This window comes from Cygnus atratus, chromosome 2, assembly GCF_013377495.2.
Source record: "Cygnus atratus isolate AKBS03 ecotype Queensland, Australia chromosome 2, CAtr_DNAZoo_HiC_assembly, whole genome shotgun sequence".
NCBI lineage: Eukaryota > Metazoa > Chordata > Aves > Anseriformes > Anatidae > Cygnus > Cygnus atratus.
The window spans coordinates 19,286,831-19,308,398 of record NC_066363.1 but is presented as its reverse complement, the minus strand read 5'-3'; the positions used below and the strand labels follow the sequence as shown (position 1 = coordinate 19,308,398).

Below are 21,568 nucleotides of genomic sequence, written 5' to 3'. Positions count from 1 at the left end.
AACTTGAAAAAAGAATTGCTGTCTTAGAGGAAAGCTGCAAAACTTATGAGCCTGGCCAGTGTCCATAAAGGAGCTGGGCTGAAAACAAATTCCAGGGTCAGACAGGACAGTGGCTATCCAGCCCAGCCTAGCTGTGCATTTGTTCCTTGGCTTGGGCTTTTACAGCTTGTTTTCCAAATTTTTATTACTTTTATGGAGCTGTCTGTAAGGAAGATGAGAGGTTTTGGGGAAGTGGACATCGGGACTGAGCATAGCAGCGGTCTCAGGAATGCATTGTACTGTAGCAAATTAATTCCTATCACTCAGCATTTCCATTTTCACCCTGTGCTGCAAGCTTGTGTTCTGGTGCTTGTTTGAACTGACTTCTGCTTGGCTCTGAGAAGCTGATTCTCAAAGTAGTTCTCTCCTTCCAGCATCACCTGCATTTCTGATCACCCTGTGGCTGTTCCAGAACATCCTGCTGGGCTATGGCCACTCAGCACAGCTTGGAAGAGTAATGTTACCTTCATTGCTCTCTGCAGCCCTTAGTGCCACGTGCTGACCAAAATCACTGTGTGGATCATTGCTGACTACATTAAAAAGCAGTAGGTCTCTGGTTCCTCAATCTCACACTTCTGTTGCAATCACCGAATAGCTGAGAAGGTTTCTGGCGAGGTGTGTCTTTCGTTCCCTTCCAGTGCTGGTCCATGCAGATATAAAAACCTACTCTTGCTGCGAGTCACTTTCTTACCCTAAGTTAGTTTGTGGTGGATCTAAGGATGTCAGCCTCAGTGGTGAGCCTTGTGGATCAGCGTGAGTCCATGTGATACGATCTTTTTTTTGTTTTTAATTTTTATTTTTTAATTAAGAAACATCAAGCATAAAGCATGTATGAAAAACTATTACTAAAAGTGCAAAGTCAAGCCGTGGAAAAAATTCTGTAACCTCAGAAATGAGACTAACTGGAGGATTTTAACTGGGCACCTGTGGGTCATTCCCTGGGTATGGATTTTGATTCCACGTTCATGATGTTTTCCTGGATCCTCGTTGAGCAAGGTGCCTCCTGTAGAGAATATCCAGTGACACACATTGAAATAGGCAATGGACTGTAGTCTGATTTCTTCATTTGTTATAGAGGTGATAAAAGCATTGTTAATGATTACGGCAGTTGAATGATATTCTGGAGAACTGGACTCCATCCTTGCCATTGCTGCAGGACTCTTCATTTTCCTGGACATATTATTTCAACAAAATCTACAGGTAATCACTGTTTTCATGTTTGTGAAGTAGGACTTATGGGAGTGCTAGACACTCAAAGGTGAAGGTGGCCTAATGAGAGCTGTGCTTTGAATCTGTGAAGTCCTATATAACATCAAATACTTTGAAAAAGCAGGCTGCTGGCATCTCCAATTATTATTTATATTTTCCACTGAATCTGTCTCTAGTTCAGTTCATGTTCTGTAAAATGGGAGTGATAGTACTGGTTCCCATAAAAATATGCAACAGAAAAATAGCAACATATTAGAGAAATGTTCCGATATAGCAATAAATGCTCATGAAGAAATGGCTGATTCCTTTCTTGATAGCAGAGTTTAAATAGCATGTAAAAATAATGCTTTGGGTTATACCTTGGATAATAGGAAGAAAACAAAATGCTAAGCTTCTGTTCATTAAGTTAACGCTGTTTTATCTGCGCTGAGTAATGTAGAGATCTTGTGGAAGAACACTGTGCAGTTGTGTAACCAGAAATCATATATGAAAATCTGATGAATATTTATGATTCTGGAGGCAACTTAAAATTGTACAGATATTTAGTTCTATTTTTTTCCCAAATTCAGTAGCAGTAATCCACTAACACAACTACTTTCTTTTCTTTTTTTTTTTTTTTCAGGAAACTGCATGAAAGATTATTTATCAGGAAAACAATGTAAAGAACATCACCAGGCATTGTGTGTCCATTTCCACGTACTCCCTCCCTGCCTGTTGCCATATACATATCGTAAATCCTCTACATTGTTGCCCTCTAAGGAACTGTGCAACTGCTTCATTGTTCGCATGTCAGTTTGCATATGCAAATGACACGATGCCATACATTTCTGCAGCAGAAAAAGCTGTTTCTATAATCAGGAAAACTAGCAATTAATGAGCTGGGAGTAGGAGCAGATCCTGCTACAGGCAGGAACAGCGGGCTTTTGTGCCCTCTCTTCTATGACTTGTTGTATATCTGCTCGGTTTTTCAAACTGTTACACGGCTGAGACAGCCCCTGGTTGTCTTTCTGGTTAATTCTGCCTTCTGAGGACTCAGCGCTGTGTAAACACGCAATTGAAAGCTCATTGACTCCGAAAAGGAATTTAAAGGTGGGGGGACTTGATGTGAAAAAGTACATAACAGAACAGCGAGCTTTCAGAAACTTTATTTCCTCAGCAGATGTGTTGCTCTCCAGGCTGTCTTACAGCTGAAGGAAGGAAAATAGGAAGGCAGCAACAATTGAGGCAAACTTCCACCAGTGGCGAGCACGTGTATGAGCTGGGAGATGCTGCATAGAGAGAACATTAAGAGGAGGCATTGCCTGCTGGAAGCTTGCTCTGCCATACTTTCCGTATATACTTCCACGTAATCCCTCTATTCTGCCACTTTTATCTAATAGCAGCCTACTCTGGTACGAACGAACAAATTTTACAAATGCTTTTGGATTGTAGCATGGTATTTAAAAGGAAACACAGATGTTAGTGAACAATTCAGAGAGGAAATGAAAAGAGGAAGAGCATCTGGAGGCTTGAGTCTGGGCTGGAGCTCTGTTTGTTGGTTGATTTAGTACTCCTTGGCCTTTGCAATCAGATCTGGCCTTTGTGCTTTTGAGTAGGTGCCCCGAAGTATTGCACAGCATATCTGCCTCTGCTCTGCTCTGGGCATGCTGCTGTGCACAATGCTAATTCAAGGGCTTGGAAGAAGGACAGCTGGATTTCTTCGACACCGACTCCAGTTGCAACAGTCACAGCCACGAGTTTTACATCCCTCCCAGTTCTCATCGACCTCCTGGTAATGCTGATGCCCAGAGGCAGCTGTCCGCAGTTAGAGAAGTTTGGCAACGGACAGTCCTCCAAAGAAAAGGGGGTCTGGGGACTCTTGGCTACCCCAAGGGCTTTGTGTTTCAGCCATTGCTCTGGGTTCAGGTGAAGGTGGTAAACCTGTTCCTTTTATCGATTTAATGGAAAGGTTTGCGAGTGTCTGCAAAACAAACTGTTACACCACCTGTGGTGATAATAAATATTTTACGCTCTGCAGAAGTGAATTTGCCTTAACAAAGCTCTTGGTTACAGTTACCTGCGTGTTTCTGTTTTGCTCGTGCATGTTTACTGCATCTGCACATCTGAACAGCATTGGCAGAAATTTCTTGCCTGCATTCAGCTTCCCTCAGACAGAGAAATACAGGGTCTGGAAGCAGCTGTATGTTGGGCACAAAGTAGTGCAACATTATCACAATTCCTCGATATTTCTCTGCTTAACATCCCAGTACCCCTCTACTTGCTCTCCCTCAGCCTCTTTTTCCTTGGTGAAATGTGAGAATCAATGGGCAATAAGGCTTACATACAGGGTGAGTCTCTCTTTGGATCTAAATTTTACTATTTAAAGAAACAGTTTTCTATTTTTCACTCTTCCATTGACTTTGTCAACGTGTCCTGGAAATACTGAGTTATCTTTTGCTATCAGGGATGTAGTTCATGTCTCCTAATAAGTGATATAGGTGTTATCTGTGTTTAATGTAGAAATGTCTGCCTTTCCTTGAGCCTTGGTGCTGTATATTGTATGCTATCTAGATGTAGTCAAACTTAAAAGCAACGTAAAAGACATTTGACAGAGATCAGCCTGAAGGGCAGTTCTTTGTTGCCTTTGGAGCTTGACATGAATAGTTGGAAGGAGAGGGTACAATCGGTGAGATGGGAAGGGGCATGGATTTTTTTTCAGATTTTTTTTCCCCCAATTTATATTTAAAATGATAAAAAGCCTCATTAATATAAACTATAAAGACAAAAAATTCCTCCCCTTCCCCCTTTTTAATGTAGTGATTTCTTCTTCTTCTTCTTTTTTTTTTTTTTTAATTTATTGTTATTATTTGAGGGGCATTTTATTCTGCTCTGGGGTGTTGAGGGTTCTAATCCTCAAAACACAATATTCAAACCTCCTGGAGGTTTCTGCCAATACAGCTAATTTGGGCTTCTAGGGCTGCAGTGAGAGGAAAGTATTTAGAATAGATGCAACACTTGTGGAGGCCAAAGGTATGAGAGGGTTCAGGGAGGGGTAGGTCCACTGAGGGCTATTATACATAATGGTCCAGATGCAGTTGTGTTGTGAGTGGAGATGTGGCCTCTAAATGCAAACTGCTTGGTTAGATCAGAAGATTTTGAAGTATTCTGTACCTGTGTTTGAAGATGGTTTTATTTAGCATGTGGCTGTTTTCTAGATGGCAAAATTGTATACGAACATTGTAAACATACTAGTTTTTTTCCTTCCTCAAAATACGGAAAATAAATTGTGCCGAGCTGTTTATGCCCTTTATGAAGCGTCCTCTAAATAATATATAGGAGAGTATAATAGCTTCAGTTTTAGACAATGCAGACAATGTTCTTTTTTGAGTGACCTTTTCTGTTCTTTTTGGAAATCTAGTACAGTCTTACCAACACGAGTAGGATTGAGCCTTAAATGCTTAAAAATTAGCAATGTGCAATACATTAATTTAGGTAGTCACACTTCCATACAGTAACAAAAGGGAACTGAGTATTGCTAGCAGAACAAGTAAAGGAGTGTACATATGGATTATGGTGAGTTTCAGTATTTAGAGGAAAAATGATGAAAAGAAAGAAGAAAAGCAAGCTGCTTATGGAAATCATTTTCTAGCTATCCTGAGTCATAAATAATTTGTGCCAAAACATGAAGAACTAAAAATATTTCTTCAATACAGGTTTGGCTTTTCTCGTATTGGACCAGGCAGCCGAGTTTGAACAACTGCTGTGTGCATATACATATTTTTAATTATAACAATTAATTATACTATCCCCTAAGGTCTAATGGAATATCTATCAACTAGGCCACAGATACAAGCTTTAACATTTTATGAAAGAAAAAAGGAACTGCACACGTACACAAAAAAAATTAATTTCTTTATAAAACCAAATCTCACTGTTGTTGACTATACATGAACATGAACATGTGCTGTTGTTTTTTTAACCCATATTCATTGTCTTTTAAAGATAATGCAAGTTTTGATGGTGCCTTTATGTGCCATCGTTCTCTTCATAATGTGAAAAATGCTTTCATGTTTCTGATAATTTGCAATCTTGAAGAGATTGTCACATAAAGGAGATTGCATGTACTGAACTGCATGTGCTACACAGATGAGGTAATGTCTGTGGTGCACGCTTCAGATTAACCTGGTTGGAGCACAGAATGCCGTTTTAATGATGAATTAAAAAACAAAGGGGCGTGTGTGTGTGAACATATTACTTTGGGCAAAAAGGTGAAGTCCATCTCAGGGAAGGTTAAATGTGAGAGAAGGAAGCTATGCTGCAGAAATGAGCTGGGGAATTAATGCGTTGTCAGGGGGAGTTTGGAGAAAAAGAGTATCGTCCCGAGCTGACATATGACTTAATGAGGGGCTGAAGAAATGTAGTGGAGGTGTAGAGGGGAAACAGATAAAAATAATTCTAGTTTCCTCTTACCATCAGAAAGCCAGGTGTTATATGTTTTCTTTGCCTCTTGAGTCTAATAAAAGACTTGTGGGAGTCAATGAAAATATTTTTGTCTCTGTGTTCTATTTTCCCCCAATAATAGAAATTTTGAGAAAAAAAATGAAACACCGTTGTAGTCCTAAAGGCATTTCTTTAGATGATGCAGATTGCAAATTATTTCCTTACTGGGCAAACAGTATAATCCTAGATCATAGCTCAGCTTTTAAACCAGTTTTGATTTATTTTCACAAAACAAAGACTTAAGAAATTTAATTGCCAGACGTTTCCAAAATCTACTTACTATTGCACGTGCTAAGTTCTGTTGAAACATACCATTTCAAGAATAATTTAAGCACAGTGGAAATACTACCTGAAATAAACTGCTTTATGTACAAAGTGGGGGAAGAGCACGTTTCACAGATTACTGCACCAAGGCTTTAGAAATGCGGCACAGTACTGAATATCTATATCATTTTTAGCAAACGCTGAGACTTTGTAGCTTAATGATTGAGAGTATTTACATTTTCCAGATGGTAGGAATTTCAGTCTCTGTTGTGCAGAAAAACTTTTTGCTTTAATTATATATATTTCTTTTAAACTGAAATCATAAGCTCTTTCACTGACATGCTCCATTTATCATAGGGGTCCACCTTCAAAAATAGATTTTTCATAACTGCAGAAGTGGAAAGAAAAGCTGAAAGATCAGCCTTTATTAATTAAAGTCAGTCAGTCTTGATGGTAAACTTGTGTGGATAAACACAAGTGAGCAAACCCTCGCTTGCCTGCTGATGTGCCGTTACCAGGAGTTATGATGAGATACATTCATATTAACAGTCTGAACGTTTATGTTAATATTATAAAAGTCTTTAAATAAATGTTTATAATCGACTATCATTCTCAATAGCCAAGTGGCTATTAAACAACTGTATTTAGTGTCAGTAGTTTTATGCCAGTTGATGTAAATCCTTTCCTCCAGGAACACAGCTGGGAACACAGACAAAAGCACGATTCGGGACTCCACCGCAAGGATTTTTCCTTGAAGTTAAGCTGCAACTGCACATGAAAAGTGATTTCCATTAATGCCCCTTCCTGCACAAAGCCTAGAGAAGTGAGAGCAAGGAGGCAGTGCTCCGTGTTGTGCTCCACGTTACACAGAATACGGGTGGTTCTCCTCGTCTCTCCTAGGCCCAACACCATCAGCAAAGCAGCTGCCATTACGTGTTTCACTTTGGCTGCTGACTTAAGGCTACCACCACATCTTTTGTGTGCAGGGGATTTCCCAGGCAGAAATCTCTACACTTGCACAGCGCAGAGCATGTGCGATGAGCCTGGGGCTGCTGGGAAGCATTGGAGTTACTGTAAATGTGCAATAAATTTGGCACTCGGGGGGTGTTTTGGCCTTAACTGTGAATGTGTGAATCAGCCATGCGGCGTATTAATGGCAAATCCGAAGCTTCCAGGCAGTGTCTGACTTGGCGCCTGTGCATGTACAGATGATCTGGACAAGAGCTTCGGCAATGCCTTGCCTTCCCAAACGACAAGTAGCTGGAGGAAGGGGACACGGCTGGGGGGATTCTTGCAGAGCAAGTCGGTGCCTTCCAGCCCCCGGGATGCTTCGGGCTTGTCTTACGCTTGTGGTTCCCTACAGTGAAAACCGTGGGGCAAGGCTGCATGAAAGTCAGAAAGAAAGTTTCGCCTGTTTTGATAGATCAGCTGGGAATTGATTATTTTAATCTGTTTTATTTATTTTATCTGGTTGGGAATTATTTTGCCCAGTCTCGAACCTGGAAGCTATTTTTAATTTTAAGAGGAGTTCTCCCTTGATGAGGTGATAACCTACAATGGCATAGGAGGATCTGGTGAAAAATGCTTTCATTCACAGCTTCTGTTTTGTGAAACAGACTTTGTCGAGCCTACTGGCAGAAAAAGGAGGCTTGAAAAGAAATTCTGAAATTAACTTTATAGATCTAAAGATGTGTTCACTTTTCTGCATATGTGTATATACAATTCTGAACGTTACACTACAAATTATATGGTTAATTATTAATTAAATGCTTGAATCTCATGCTGTCCTTCAGGGTTATAGGTTTTCAGAACCTTATTAAATATGGAGAAATACACATACTGCATAAAGGCCATCTCAGGGAAAAAAACTAGGAAAAACTGCCCAGCAGAGCACAGAGGACTCCTAACAAACCACTGAAGGAGATTGGCACTAATTACAAGACTGAGGCACAAACAAAAGCAGGAGGGCAGAAGGAATGTCACCACGTTTGGAAATACGCACTGACAGCTAATGCTGCTGCTGCGGCTGGACGTGCCTGCACAATAGCTGGTGCCTGCCCCAGGGCCGCACAGCTGGGGTTTCTGCCCTGCACGCAGCTGGCCGTGGGTGGTGGAACTGCTGCCCTGTAGCCACGTCGGTCCTCTGCCATCCCGTTTCCTTCCCGTTAATATTATAATAATAACGAATAGAGATTACTATTTCTCTCTAGAATGATGGTGACTTCCCGAGACATCCTTGATAATGTTTCTTTGGCACGTGCACAGAAGTTATCTCAGATTTTTTTTCACTTTGTTTCGAGATGAGCTGCCTACTTCTTTCTGTTTGCAGCCCCCCACCCCAAGGACATCAGACCAGGCTGCGAGCTTCTGAGTCAAGGATCGGTCCCTTAACTGCCCTAAAAAGCAAAAAAAAAAAAACAACAAAAAAGCCAACCTCAGTGAACTTTGGCATATTTTTCTAATTGATGTGAATGAGATGAAAGGGAGAGCTGACTCCGGTGACCTCTGCAAGATAATTGTGTATCGTGTGTTGCGTGAATAAAGGGGTGTGCCATAGCTGCAAAAATGTGAACTGACACCGTTCTCCCCTCCAACAGCACTCTTTGGTGTGTGTCCTCAGAGTAAATTAACAGCTGTTGCCCTTCGTTTCTCTTCTGCTCACCTCCCACATACTTTGGTCATTTGCATGATGCAACTTGGTGTGTTAAAAAATGTAATGCTTCGAATTACCAAGATTCTCGTTCTAATTTATTTTCATTTATGTAAGTGTAATTATTATTATGCTGGTTCTCCATCTTTACCAGAGCAAGACATCAGGACAGATTTGGCAGAACCTGGGGAGGTTCTTACTTGTTTTGTGCTACTGTAATCTGTAGGAGGAACACACGGACATGGGTCTGTAACAGTTAAAAACTTACCAAAGGAATTGGTTCTTCAGTGGTGCAAGCTGCCATATACAGTTAGGTTTGAGATCTGCTCTCCGTTTTATTTTTTTTTTTCCCAATAACATTCTTTTGAGCTGATTTTGTAGTATTTCTTAATCAAAAATGAGTAAGATTGAAAAGGCTTTGAGCATAATTGGTTTTACATCATACATTTGTGAAAGAATTACGCTTCCCATGTTTTGATTTCATGAAAGCTTTTGTGTCTGGCTCTAAACCAAGCTTCTGCTCTATCTTTCTCCTCATTGAAGGTTTTGGAGCAAGCCAAGCTGAAATGCATCCTCTTATTACATTGCTTCAGTCAATTCAAAGTTGAAATGCTCGTGCTTATGTTTTAAATTACATATTTAAGCCTCTTTCTTCTGGAATTGAGAAGGTCTATCACAGAATGTATGAACTCGCTTTCCTTGCCCTCGGTTAGGATAAAGAGTTATCCTGTTGCATAGAGAAGCTGTATGGTACTAATTATGCTATAGGAAAGCTAGCACATATTGTATGTGTGTGCTGGAGCCTGATTTGTTCTGCTCTCATCTGGTCTGTGGGAATTTATTTTACAGTTCAAGGGATGTTTGAGCTGGCTATTAAGTACTGTGGGAGCATTAGACAAATGGGACTGAAGATACCATTCAGGGGAAGGTCTGTCCAAACATCTGTCTTGCTAACTTATTGTACTTAATATAGTTATACTCAATTAAACCTTTTGGTGAGTTTTGACTCTTGGTTTGCAGCTGCAGTTATGCTGTGGAACTCCAGAAAAGATGCACTCATTCTGTGCAAGGCAGGCTGCACTTCAGTAAGCATCCTAAATAGATATTGAAATATGTCAGTGCTTTCGCCATGAGGTATCTGGATCCATAATAAGAGAAACTGGAAATATGAGTTTATGCCGGCATTGTTAAAACAGCAACACCTTCTAGTTTAGCAAGGACAAATTGCTGTGAGTTACCGATGATGAAAATGTTATGCTTGAAGAATCTGGTTCAATACCTATTGTATTTAGAGGGAGCCTTTCCTGGGCTTTGGATCAAATTTTAATTTCTAACTAAAGGTAGTTATAAGTTAGAAGATATTTCAAGTGCCTTTGGATTTCTTTTGATGTGTCAAATGTGTTATAAAGTAAACAATAGCTTGAAGGAAGGGCTTGTACATGGCAGAATGGACTTCCAGCTTTAGAAATACTACAACTTACTTCTGAACACTGCAAATCTTGGCTATAGAAGTGTTAGTTAAAGCAAAACCTGGCTGTGGCTATAGGGTGGTCAGTGCAAGGGAAGTAGGTGAGAACTACTACCACAGTGATTAAAAAACAGAGCAGTGCACTCAGGGCTGTGAATTGGTTTGGAAAGGTAACAGTACAAGTTGTGGGAGAAGCAAGAATAGGGGAAAGCTCTTATTGTGAGCAGCTGGCTTAAACACAAAATTAAGCTACATGGGAGGTCTGTTTAAAACCACTTTGTTTAGCAGAAAAGGAACAATTAGGATTAAAAACAGTTTGCTTGCTAACATCCAGAATTAATTTCCTGGCTCTGACTTCATAATATCTGTATCATATGAAAGACTTGAAACCATACTTTGGTTGAACATGCAGAAAGTATCCAGAAATGTCTTTGTATTAGATGCCTGGCTAGTTTCTTTGAACTCATTGAAGTTTTCCACCTTTCATTTTCAGGATAGGCTGTGTAAATGTAGCCCTCCAGTTATGCCTGGCTGTGAAATTACATTTTCTAGTTGCTGAAAAGTCCTGTAAGTGTGCAGACCCTCTTCTTTAGTTGCTCCATGTAATGAGAGAATGCATTTTTTTGGAAACATGATATCAGGTTAAGTCTCTTGTGACCACTACTTTCCCCCCTGACATCTCAGATGCTGCTCGTAGGGTTTTATTCTAGAGCACAGCCCCCGTCTTTATTTTGTTGGTCTGTGGCTACCTTGCAGGAGTTGCACGTGCCCTGGTGCTCACGAGGCTCGGTGAGTTTAATTCTCTCTTGGCAGGGCTTTCGGCAGGGTGTCTGTCCTGGTCACAGCTTCTGCAGAGCGCGGGGACTCCCTGACTCCCTGCGTTACTGCCATCCTATGACATCCGCATTCCTCACATTGGCTGCACATAAAGCATGGATTAATTTGAACGCATAGTTTTGGTTTTAAAGCACGTAATGGCAATAAAGCTTGGCTGTTTGAAGAGCATCTTCAACTTTCACCTTATGGGCACCTGTGGTTGGCTCTTTGCTTAATGTTTCCCACCTTTTTGCACCAAACACTCATCTTCACTATGGTGCAACTTGCTTTGTCTCTCACCTTGCTGAAACAGCTTCTTTTATTTTTAGTATGTGATGGGATTTGATTACTAACAGCTCTGTACCTTTTTTCCCTCCTTCTTTCGAGCCTTGTCGGACAGGAATCGAACAAATGCTGTCTTGGTGTTCTTGCTGATAAATCTTGCAGTTGCTCAGAGGTAATTTAGAGTGCTGAAGGAGACGGTTTGGATAATGAGCCCCGATCACTGGCATGAGAACATAAGGGAGAGCGGCTCTTTTCTGGGTGTTCGTGAGTGCAGGGACTCCAGCACAGGAGAGCATTTTGTGCTTAAACCATTTGTATTCTGATCTTCTAGAGTAGCCACACGTTTGAAGCCTGAGCTTGCCCCGGGTACATACAGGCCAGGTCGGGTGACTTCCCGGCCACCAGCCGCGGCCTGCTCCCTCGCTGTAGTGGCGGTTGTTGAATCTAGAGGCCTGGTGAGATGGCTGATGCCCCTTCCCCAAGAAGAAGGCCAGTTAGGGGGATCCCAGTGCCTGAGAAGGAATAGGATGCTTCATTGTGGACCTTAAGAGACTGACAATCCTTTCACATCCATCTTCTAATCTGAAAAGCTCGTTTCTTTATGGATTAGCCCCACCTTGCCAAAACATGCCTGTGGAACCCATCATCTGCTTTAGGCCAGACACTTCAGTCCTCCGAGTGAGGTCAAAAAGCGTGGCTGTGGGGAGCATGCTTGATGGAGGGTCAAGAAGGGGGGAGATCAGCAGGCATGAGGACACGTTTCTGGTCTGTCAGAAGAAAACCCCATCCAAATAAGCAGTGCTTCCACAGACGTGTTTGGTTTATTGAAACGGCTGACAGCTGAAATTAGTGGCAACACTCAGAGAAACCCCTCAAGGCAGGGAATATTTTGTTGCTGTTATGTGGTTACAGGGTACAAAGGAAGACAGGGCCGGGCCCAGAGCATGAAGTCCATCTGAGCACCATGTGCCTAGTTAAGGCCGGCGCTAATTAGTCACACCTACTGGGGCAGAAAGGATCCTCAGGCACCACTTGAGCCCTAGCAGTTGGGCTAAGCAGGTGCATCTCGGGGGGCACGGGACTTTTCCCCAGCCAGAGTCCAATGCGAGCCTTTCATCCACAGCTGGGGGAATGCAAACTTAATTTCTGTCAGCACAGAAGGCAGCTGGCCCTTGTGTTGGGTTTTGTATGCCAAATAGGCTGGGGACAGAAGAGTGTCTGAGATTCTCTTATAATGAAATGTTTTTTACAGATCCACTTAAAAGTACATAAAAAGGAAAAGAAAATAAAGAGCTTTGGCCTTGGGCTACTTACGCAGAGGCAAGGGGAAAGAGTGGGAATGGAGACAGGCAATGAGTTAAATCACGTCCCTGTCCCGTATGGGGTTGTCAAACTGCTGCAGAACACGAGGATTTCACAAACTCCATTTAATCCAGCAGGATACACCACACAGCTACATAAAACAAGCCAGTATGAATTAATCAGGCTGACTGGGAGCAAAGCAGGAACCCTTTATATAAACTCAAGGCACACTGGGCAATAACTAAAATGTCCAAAAATAGTCAGAGCACTGGGCAAGTGTAAATTTATGCCAGCTCACAAAGAAGTATTTTTCATATCTTAATTATCTGTGACCAGATAATTATTTCATATCGTATCACTGACAGAGATGAGACTAGAAGCTTGGAGAATGGGGAATATCATTAGGAAAACAAAGATCGTGGTATCATTTGCTTTGATAAAAAAGGAAGTGGTTGGTATTTTATTGCAGTTGTAGCAACAGCTACAGCCAAGCAGTATCTGTGTGCTCCTTTTGAGATTGTGTTCTGTTCAAACAGCAATCATCACATTTTTGGGATTAGATAGTACATGGATTACTAGGAAAATCTCAAGATACATATTTGTAAATCTATTTATAAAATGTGACTGACAATTGAGAAGCACCATTTTATTTATTTATTTATTTTTAATTGGGCGTTAAGATGGAATAGGTCATTCTGTCTGGCTCAAACTACTTTGATTATTTTGTTAAATAAGGAAAGGAAATATTCAATTTAATATGTGCCAAAGCTAATATTTACATTGTTCAGTATATAAAGGCAGGATCGTATTAAGAGAGACTGAAAGAGGAAGAGAATAAACTGTTCTCAGGGCCCGCTGTAGATAGAACAAATATTAATGGGCTTAAATTGTAGTAATGCAGAGTCAGGAAAGATATTAGAAAGAAGTCTATCTAACGTCATAGCTAGTGAGGCCTGGGAAAGGCTAGCAGGGGGAAGCCATGGACCTGCCCTCACTGGTAAAGATTAAACCACTTCTTGCCATTGTTTATCTACAGCTGGACTGCTCTGGGACAGACCATAACTCTTTCTTCAAGTCCTTGCCGGTCCTAATTTCCAATGCTTTTAATAAGGTTACTGTTAGATTGTGATTCTTAATCTCACACAAACCATCTTCACCACTTGAAGCTGCGGCTCTCAAGCTCTATCACTTGTTCATGCACATTCCCTTGTAGCACGGCACTGGATCTCTGATCCCTCGTGCAGCAGCCTACCATTACTGGCCACACGAGCCCGAAGCCAGCACTGCTGCAGCTGCGCAGCGCCTGCTCTTTGCTACAGCACTGCATTGTAGGGGGTGTGCTGACTTCCTGAAGCAACAGCTGGCACAGAGAAATTAAGATGGACAGGAAGGAGTGAAGCCGATTTGTTCTCTAAGTTAACTGCTTTGTTTTTATTTCTATTCCCGTTACATGAGAAGTGTGAAAGTTTGAAAGAAACCAAGAAGCAGGGGACAGCACACACAGAACAGACACTGAGTAATGGAGCGCGAGAACATCAGAACGACACGATTCCCTGTGCTGCAGTACTTGCTAGCCTGTACTGCACTGGGAAAGGAGAGGTAAGCACAAGGGAGTAAGCTGGAAGTTCAGATTATACATTTACATTATGTAGTTTATGTAGAAAAATTGTTTCCATGAAATTTTAATTTAAACATCTCTTTTGCTGCAGTCCCTGCATTAACGTGACAGTTGGCTCTCATACCTTGAATATCATCAGTGCTTTCAGGTTTTCTTCAGGTGAGAGAGAGAGAAAACATTTCATCAGAGAAGCTATTCTCTTCCTATGTATTGTCACATGCACACATTTCCTGAAGAAAAGGGCCTTCAACTGCTTGCTGGAGCCAGCAGCCCCCGTAAAACACTGCTGGCCGTGTGGCAACCTCCCCTGAAGAGATTAGCAATCAGTCACCCCTGGTGATGCAGACCAGGCAGGAGGGGGATGCCCCTGTGCTGGGAGGCTGGGACGGGATGGGCAGGATGGCCACAGGTAGCTGCAGCCTTGTGAATCTCAGCTCTGTAACCACATGGAGACAACCGAGTGTCAGCAAGGGGACAGTGCTGTACCAACAGGAGCAGTTCCTCACTAAGAACCATCGCTTCAAAGGATGGGCTAGCTTAAAATTTAAATGTACTTACTGCAAAGTGAAATTTAAGCAGAAGTCTTAGGAAAAAAAAAGAGGAGAGCTTGACATGCTGTAAACAAGCAGTAACACCTCAGCTGCTGAGCAGTTTGTTGGAGCACGGCTGGAGCACGTTCTATCCCATTGTGCTAGGTTTGTATATGAGAAACTTTTATTGTATGAGCATCCATATTATAAAAGCAGCACAGGAGTGTGGCAGCCCGGTCAGAGGATACTGCAGGTTTTTAAGTGACGAACACAGGGAACTGGCCTGGGAGCTTGCTATCCACCTCTAGCACATCCAAGTAACGCGAGCAGCAGTCCTTGAGCACCATGGTCATACGGAAGCCTAAACAGCTGGAGCAGCTGTGTGATGTGCAGGCTTAGATTAATACTGGAGACATCATTAAGTGAGTAATTAAGAAGATTCTCTCCCCTCCCTATCACTTCATCTACTTTTAATAGAATAGCTCCTCAACAGCCTTCCCTGTGGGGAACATCAGCTTTATCATCAAGTCTGTCAGGTGTATTTTATAGGCAAAAGTATTTCTGAAAACATTGTCTTGCTACATCTGTGCCATAAACCAAAAAGAAGTAAAAAATGAGAAATGCATTAAGAGAATTAAAAGTCAGTCAGGATAAAGAAAAAAGGCACTTTTCTGCCATTTGCCTGGGCTGTGCGGTGCAGGCTGTGTCATGTGCCAGAAGCCCTGACAAGCAAAGCCCTGAAATGCCCGGACAGAAAGCCCTCCTTCCTCCCTGTGAATTATCCGGGCTTGTTCCCAATTATTTTTTAAATAATTTGTTTAGCTTAAGGTCTTACACACATTAGCAAAGTTCTGTCAATCTTTATATCAATTAACTGTTGTGGGCCATCTTCCTTTTTCTGTAGCAATGCTAGGATTTAATGCATCGCATCATCACTCACAAACCTCTGTATTTGTTCGTGGAGCACAGCCTAAACACAAAAAAGCACAGGCTAAACATTTCAAGCCACTTAAGTAAGCATGGAAGGAGCAAGGTAAAATGTAATGCAAAAGTTTAAAGTGTCTTCTTACGTTTTCTTTATGATATAGTCTACACGCTCATTTTAACATCCCAAGTTCATCTGTAAGTGATCAGAAATGTAGTTGAAACACAAGAACAGAAGATTTACCTAGTGAGACATCAGAGTGCTTTATTTTATAAAGCCTTGCTCATGTTTGGAGTGTAATCTAAGCACTAACATACAATAATGAGTCATCTTTGCCCTGTCCAAATAAACAGTTTATCAACAATAATGAGTGACAAAACTGCTACACAGACAAAAAGAATGCTTTGTTGTAAATTTCTAAAATTGTCTAAAAATGTACACTAATTGGCCGCAATTAAATATTTACTCAAAGTACGTGTACCTCATTTTTAGTTCAGGGTCTCGCTGTGGCCTCACGCTTTAAGAAGCCGCAGCGTACTTCAGGAAATGAAACACGGGTGATAAATGTAGACAACCGGGGTGTACAGGGAGAGAACAAAAAAAATACCAAGCCACAGTACCAACTTATTTAAATACATACAATACAAAAGTATACACATACATTACAGTGCTGCAGACATCACTAAGTCAAATGTAACAAAAAAAAATAATCCTGAAGGAAAGGTAGGGGAAAGGAGAATAAAATTAGTACACAGCAACAGGGATAGTATTGCCTTTGGCCACTGAAGAGAGTGTAATGGGTTGCTATTGTATAGGCTCCTCTGAAGTAAAACACTACATACATTATGCACAGTTGCAGGCTTAACAGCACTGACATTAGTTATGGAGAAGGCATGCTGGCACTCCTGATTTGAGTTAGAAATGATGATGGGGAGGGTTTGACTTCTTTTAAATTGCCTATAAAATCTAACAATTTCAATAAAGAAATTTCAAAGGCACAGCTTTAGCACAGTGTATAAGTAGATAAACTTTAAGCATATGTAAATTTGTCTTTCAAGCATGGAGTCTTTCAGGGAAAAATACAAGAAGAGAAGAAATACAATATCGTGTTTTAAAAATTTTAAACAAGTTAAACATGATCAGCACAGTTTTAGGCAACGTACTATACAATCAAATTTGAGTAGATGGTAGGACAGGCCATTTTGTTGACGAAAGACGACCTTGGGAAGAATCCCTCTGCAATAACCTTTCTCTTTTTATTGTAAAAGAGTCTATCACGGAAGTGAGCGAAACATTCACTTTAGTACACTACTGCACGTTACACCTTGGAAGATGACAAACATTACTTCATTTGTACTGCAAAATAACTTTACATGTAAACTCAAAAATCATATATTGTACACGAGTCTGAAATTCAGAAATATCCCTGCTTTCCTAATAATGTAAACAGTAAAATTCAGGGTTAATTTTTAGAGGGACAATCTATAATAAAATACCACTGTTTAAACAGTACAACATAAGCATTTAAACTTCAAATTCCCATTAAATTACAAGAGAATGGAGTTTCTATCAGTATGCACATCTCTCGTGGGTGAAAGATGTAGCTACTATTGCCCAAAACTATGCGCTTCTTCAAATAAGCTTTTTTCCACTTGTAACATTATTAGTTCCTATATTGCAAGAATATAAAACAAATGAAAACTTCAGGTAACAAAGTAAAAGAAGCAAGGTTTTTCCCTTAACATAAGTTTACTGTAGCAAAAATGTACACACAGCATGAATTACATGTTAGCTCTTTGTAAGATAAGAGACATCAGCTCTCAGGTGTCTGAAAGCCTGAACTTCCTGATGCAATGTGCTGAAAAAAAAGGGAAAAAAAAGGGAGACAGAGGGAAAAAAAAAAAGAAAAAAAAAAAGAAAAAATCCAACTGCAGTGAACCTGATGGGAAAAGCCTCTGGCACCAAAGGCTTACTGTTGCAGCTGTTTTTTAAGGAGTGCCAGTGTGCATGGTGTAAGTGTAACATTCGCAGTAAGGTTTTTATTATTATCATCATCATCATGAATACTGTCATGTATCTTTTAGTTCAAAAAATAAACTGATCCACAGTTTACAATTTGATATCAATATTGTAGATTTAACATGCATTTACTCTTCCCCACCCCCACCCCACACCTCTTTGCTCATTTATTCCGTTTCAGCTGGTAGCATCAGAGTATGACTGTCACAGTGCACTCTGAGTAAGCTGTTCTATTTATTTAATTTAATTATTATTATTATTTTTTTTGCACACACAAAAGAGTCAGAAATAGCTAGAACTATGCTGGGAATATCAGGCAGCTGTTAAAGCGAGTATTCCACCCCACTTCAGTCATCTTTGCCAGCAGATGTAAACAAAGGGGTTGCTTTCTGCAAGATGAGCACTTCTCTGAGTTCCTTTTTTCCGTACACTTGTAGCCACTGCTGTTGTCCCCAGGTCTTGTGTCTGTCCCATGTAACATGATAGGTTACGTCAAGATGTTAGCAATAAAGTCCAAGAAGCGCTTTGAATACTGTTCAGGATTAACGGTTGAAATTTCTGCACCAGCCTACGCGAAGAATTGGGAGGGAAGAGGAAAGAAGGAAGAGCAAGTGTTTTATTTGATGCTTTGTCATGGACAGTGTTACTTAATGCACTTCATTTGCAGTCTCAGAACCAGGTACTATACATACAAAATCTAATAACCCCTGCAAGCAGAATCTTAAGGATGCCTCTCCAGGCTCCATGCCAGAACAGGGACGCTGGTATGCTGGTTGGTGCTCACCACCATAACCCTACAATATCCACCTTCCATTTCTGAATAGCATTCTTTGCTCCTCTTTACTTTCACTGTACTTCAGTCCCCTACATAATTTCTACCACACTCATTTAACCACGCTACCCACAGATTCTGGTCTCTTGAGCAGCGGTGTCTTCATGGTGAGAAGACTGAACTACTGTAGTCGGATCTGGTGTGTCACTACTTGCTTAATGTGTATTGCTATTTGAATACTAATTTACCTGCTTTGGAATACATGGTAACAACGAGTAACTTTTTTTTTTTTTTAACATATGTTAATCTAAACCTGCACTCCCTGAAGAAGCTGTACAATTGCTACTTCAATGAGGTCATAATTTCATTCATATTTTTTATTGGACATTTTCAGAGATTTAGTCATTTATATTAGTCATTAGTCCTTTATATTTATAGTTCCTCATTTTACAAAAGGGAAAAAAATGCATGCATGCAATTACTGAACAAACTTCAGTGTCAGGTGGCTGAGGATGTAGATAGTGAAAGAAACAAAATGTTTACACGAAAGTAATGTTCTGTAGTAAGTTCTAATCACAGTCAGCTTCCATGATCATAGCTGCTATTTACAATATTACTTTATCCCTTATTTAAGCCAGAAGCGTGATTTTTTAAGTCTGCTACATTCAACGTTAATTAGTAATTGCCAGATAATGGTCTGCGTCAACTTTCATCTGCTTTGAGAGCAAGAGATTAATGAATACATTGTTTTGGAGAGACAAAAAACACCTTCTGCCAGCCTGTCCAGGGCTTATTGCTAAGTGTTCTAAATCACCTTCTGCTGGAAACTAAAAAGCTCTGAACTCTTTGGTTAAACCCCCCCACAGTGCCCTGATCCTTAGATACTTACACAGAGGGGCTTTGGCCTCATAGATGATTAAGTTCTTTTTAAAGAGTTTATGAAATTTGAACCTTAAATCACTATATGGTGCTAATGGAAGATACCAATCTTAATTCTGTAAGACTGGGCTGCTTCACCATGATTCTTTGGTGTCTGCTGCTGGACAGCAATTTCAGTCAAAAATAAATTAATGGTAGTCAAACAGAAGCCTTCATTGAATAGCGTCTAAGTATTTGATATGTACATTTTATACTTAATTTTGCAAAGTGGACTTTTTAAAATATATTTTAAAATATATATTTTTAATGAAACTCGTAAAGTGAGCCACGTTATATGCTGAGGAATTAACTTTCAGCAGGCTATACCCAATAATGAAACCATCACTAGGGCCCTGCATCTGGAATAAGATTCACAACAGCTTTCACAGAACTGTATACTACTACAAGTGCCTGGTGAACAGCTTTGATTGCAATAATAAGGTGCATCACACAAATACAGTACAAAGCCCTAAATAGGCAGCATCTCATTAGTCTTCATTATTGGTAAGAAATATGTGTACAACTGAAATGGGAGTTTTACTTGTAGTATGTGATGTGTAGCAGTTACTCTGTACTTTTGTATTACTTATGAAACCAGGAATAAACAATTTCCCCTTTCCACAGATCTCCTGGACTGTGTATTAAACAACAAAAATGCAGATCTATAAATGGTACCGGAAAAAAAATAAAACAACAGATACTTACCCCATGCTTTACCGTTTTTGCAGCATGGGCAGCTTTCTTTTTTGCATCATAATGAGTAAGAATGTCAATAATGGCCATAAAGTATATTTCCTTCCTAGGTGCATCTGCGAAGGGCAAGTACGTGACAGTAAGAATGACTTTTGAGACATCTTAGTCATGAGTCCTCCTTCTAACAAAGGAGACTTGTTAAAGATCAATCAGCAGCTCAGGCAGGTTAATGTCAGTCAGAATCACAGTTTTATAAAGACCACAGGCTCAAGATGTTCTTAACTGAGACTTTAACTGCACTCGAATATGATTCAACCCCCCCCCCCCCAAATGAGTGCAAAATAAAACACCAGCATACAGAAATAGGAATTATTGCTCACTTAATGTGGATTTCAAGTTCCTTCATAGTTATGTAAACAAGTAGGGAAAAACTAAGTTTTTTTATGAAAGGTAGTGCTTCTGAGTCAAGAAGAACATACATACTTTATTGATAAAGAAGAACACGTATTTATCAAATGCTGATGAAAAAATAAACAACTTTCCTGTCTTGAACAGCTGCTGAGAACTGCAGTGTCTGAATAGGTAAGCCAGTATATGGGTTGATTGTGCAGTAGGTGAACTACTTGACTGCATCCCCACACATCACAATATCTACGAAATATGTTCAGTACCAAAGCTTAGCATTACAGATGTCTTCTGCTTTCACCAAACAGCTTGGTGAAAAAGTTCGGTGTTTGCTTACACCAAACAGCTATCAATTTCCTCTCCTACAGAGTGAATTTATATTGTGAAATGTAACTTTGCTTTTACGTGGTTGTGAGATGTTAGGATTCTGGTGCAAGAATCAAAATATCTTAACATCTAAATGTTTATTACTGCTTACTTTCATGGGATTTTATTCCATAAACATCAATAGCTGGATCAAACTCCCCTGGAGCCAAAGGCAACGAGCTGTTCAGCGTATTTCCTGGGCTGTCTGGAGGAGTTCCAATAGGGTGGGTCCCATCACTTTCACCTTCGTCTTCTCCATCGTTCTCTTCACACTCTACTTCTTCTTGTTCAGCTCTTTCAACATCATGAATTCCAACCAGCAAGCTGTAGTCCATGAGTTTTAGCTGAGCAAGGAACTAGGAAGTGATAATAAGCAATTTATCAATATCAGATTACAGAAAAACGTAAGATCAGCTTTCAAATACGAGAAGTTACACAATGCCATCAGTCGAGGACATCAATGTTTCTGAGAGGAGCAAAATGGAGGATTAAGTGATAAAGCTAGTAAAAAAGATACCTGAATTTATTAAGACATACTAACAGCGCACAGGTCACTTGCAACTTATACTGAAAAAAGCTGTAGGACACTCTCCCAAAATCCTCAGGGAAAAGTAATTTTTCGTGTGGTGAAGACCAGTGTCTGTCATTCCAGTCTGGTGTTTTAATTAGGGCTACTCTGCTAACCGCTCGGTGCCACACCAGCCTCCGTGCATCGGGCTCATGGGCTGCTAGAGCTGGTGCTACGTCTGCCTCCTCCCGCCCTTTCCAGCCTTGTTAAAGAATCAAGCCAAAATGTTTAAATATTCCTGC

At 40.5% G+C, this 21,568-nt stretch overlaps 1 protein-coding gene across 1 annotated transcript in view; it reads right to left on the bottom strand.

Moving 5' to 3' along the window:
* Positions 1-15,829: 15,829 nt before the first annotated feature.
* PIP4K2A (phosphatidylinositol-5-phosphate 4-kinase type 2 alpha) overlaps positions 15,830-21,568 on the bottom strand; it is a 108,715-nt gene continuing 102,976 nt past the window's right edge. The window contains exons 8-10 of the mRNA XM_035545179.1: positions 20,871-21,114; positions 20,000-20,103; positions 15,830-18,172 (exon numbers count right to left, since the gene is read on the bottom strand). Of these exons, the coding sequence (XP_035401072.1) occupies positions 18,092-18,172; positions 20,000-20,103; positions 20,871-21,114 (429 nt within the window). The 3' untranslated portion in view covers positions 15,830-18,091. The remainder of the gene's footprint in view (positions 18,173-19,999; positions 20,104-20,870; positions 21,115-21,568) is intronic.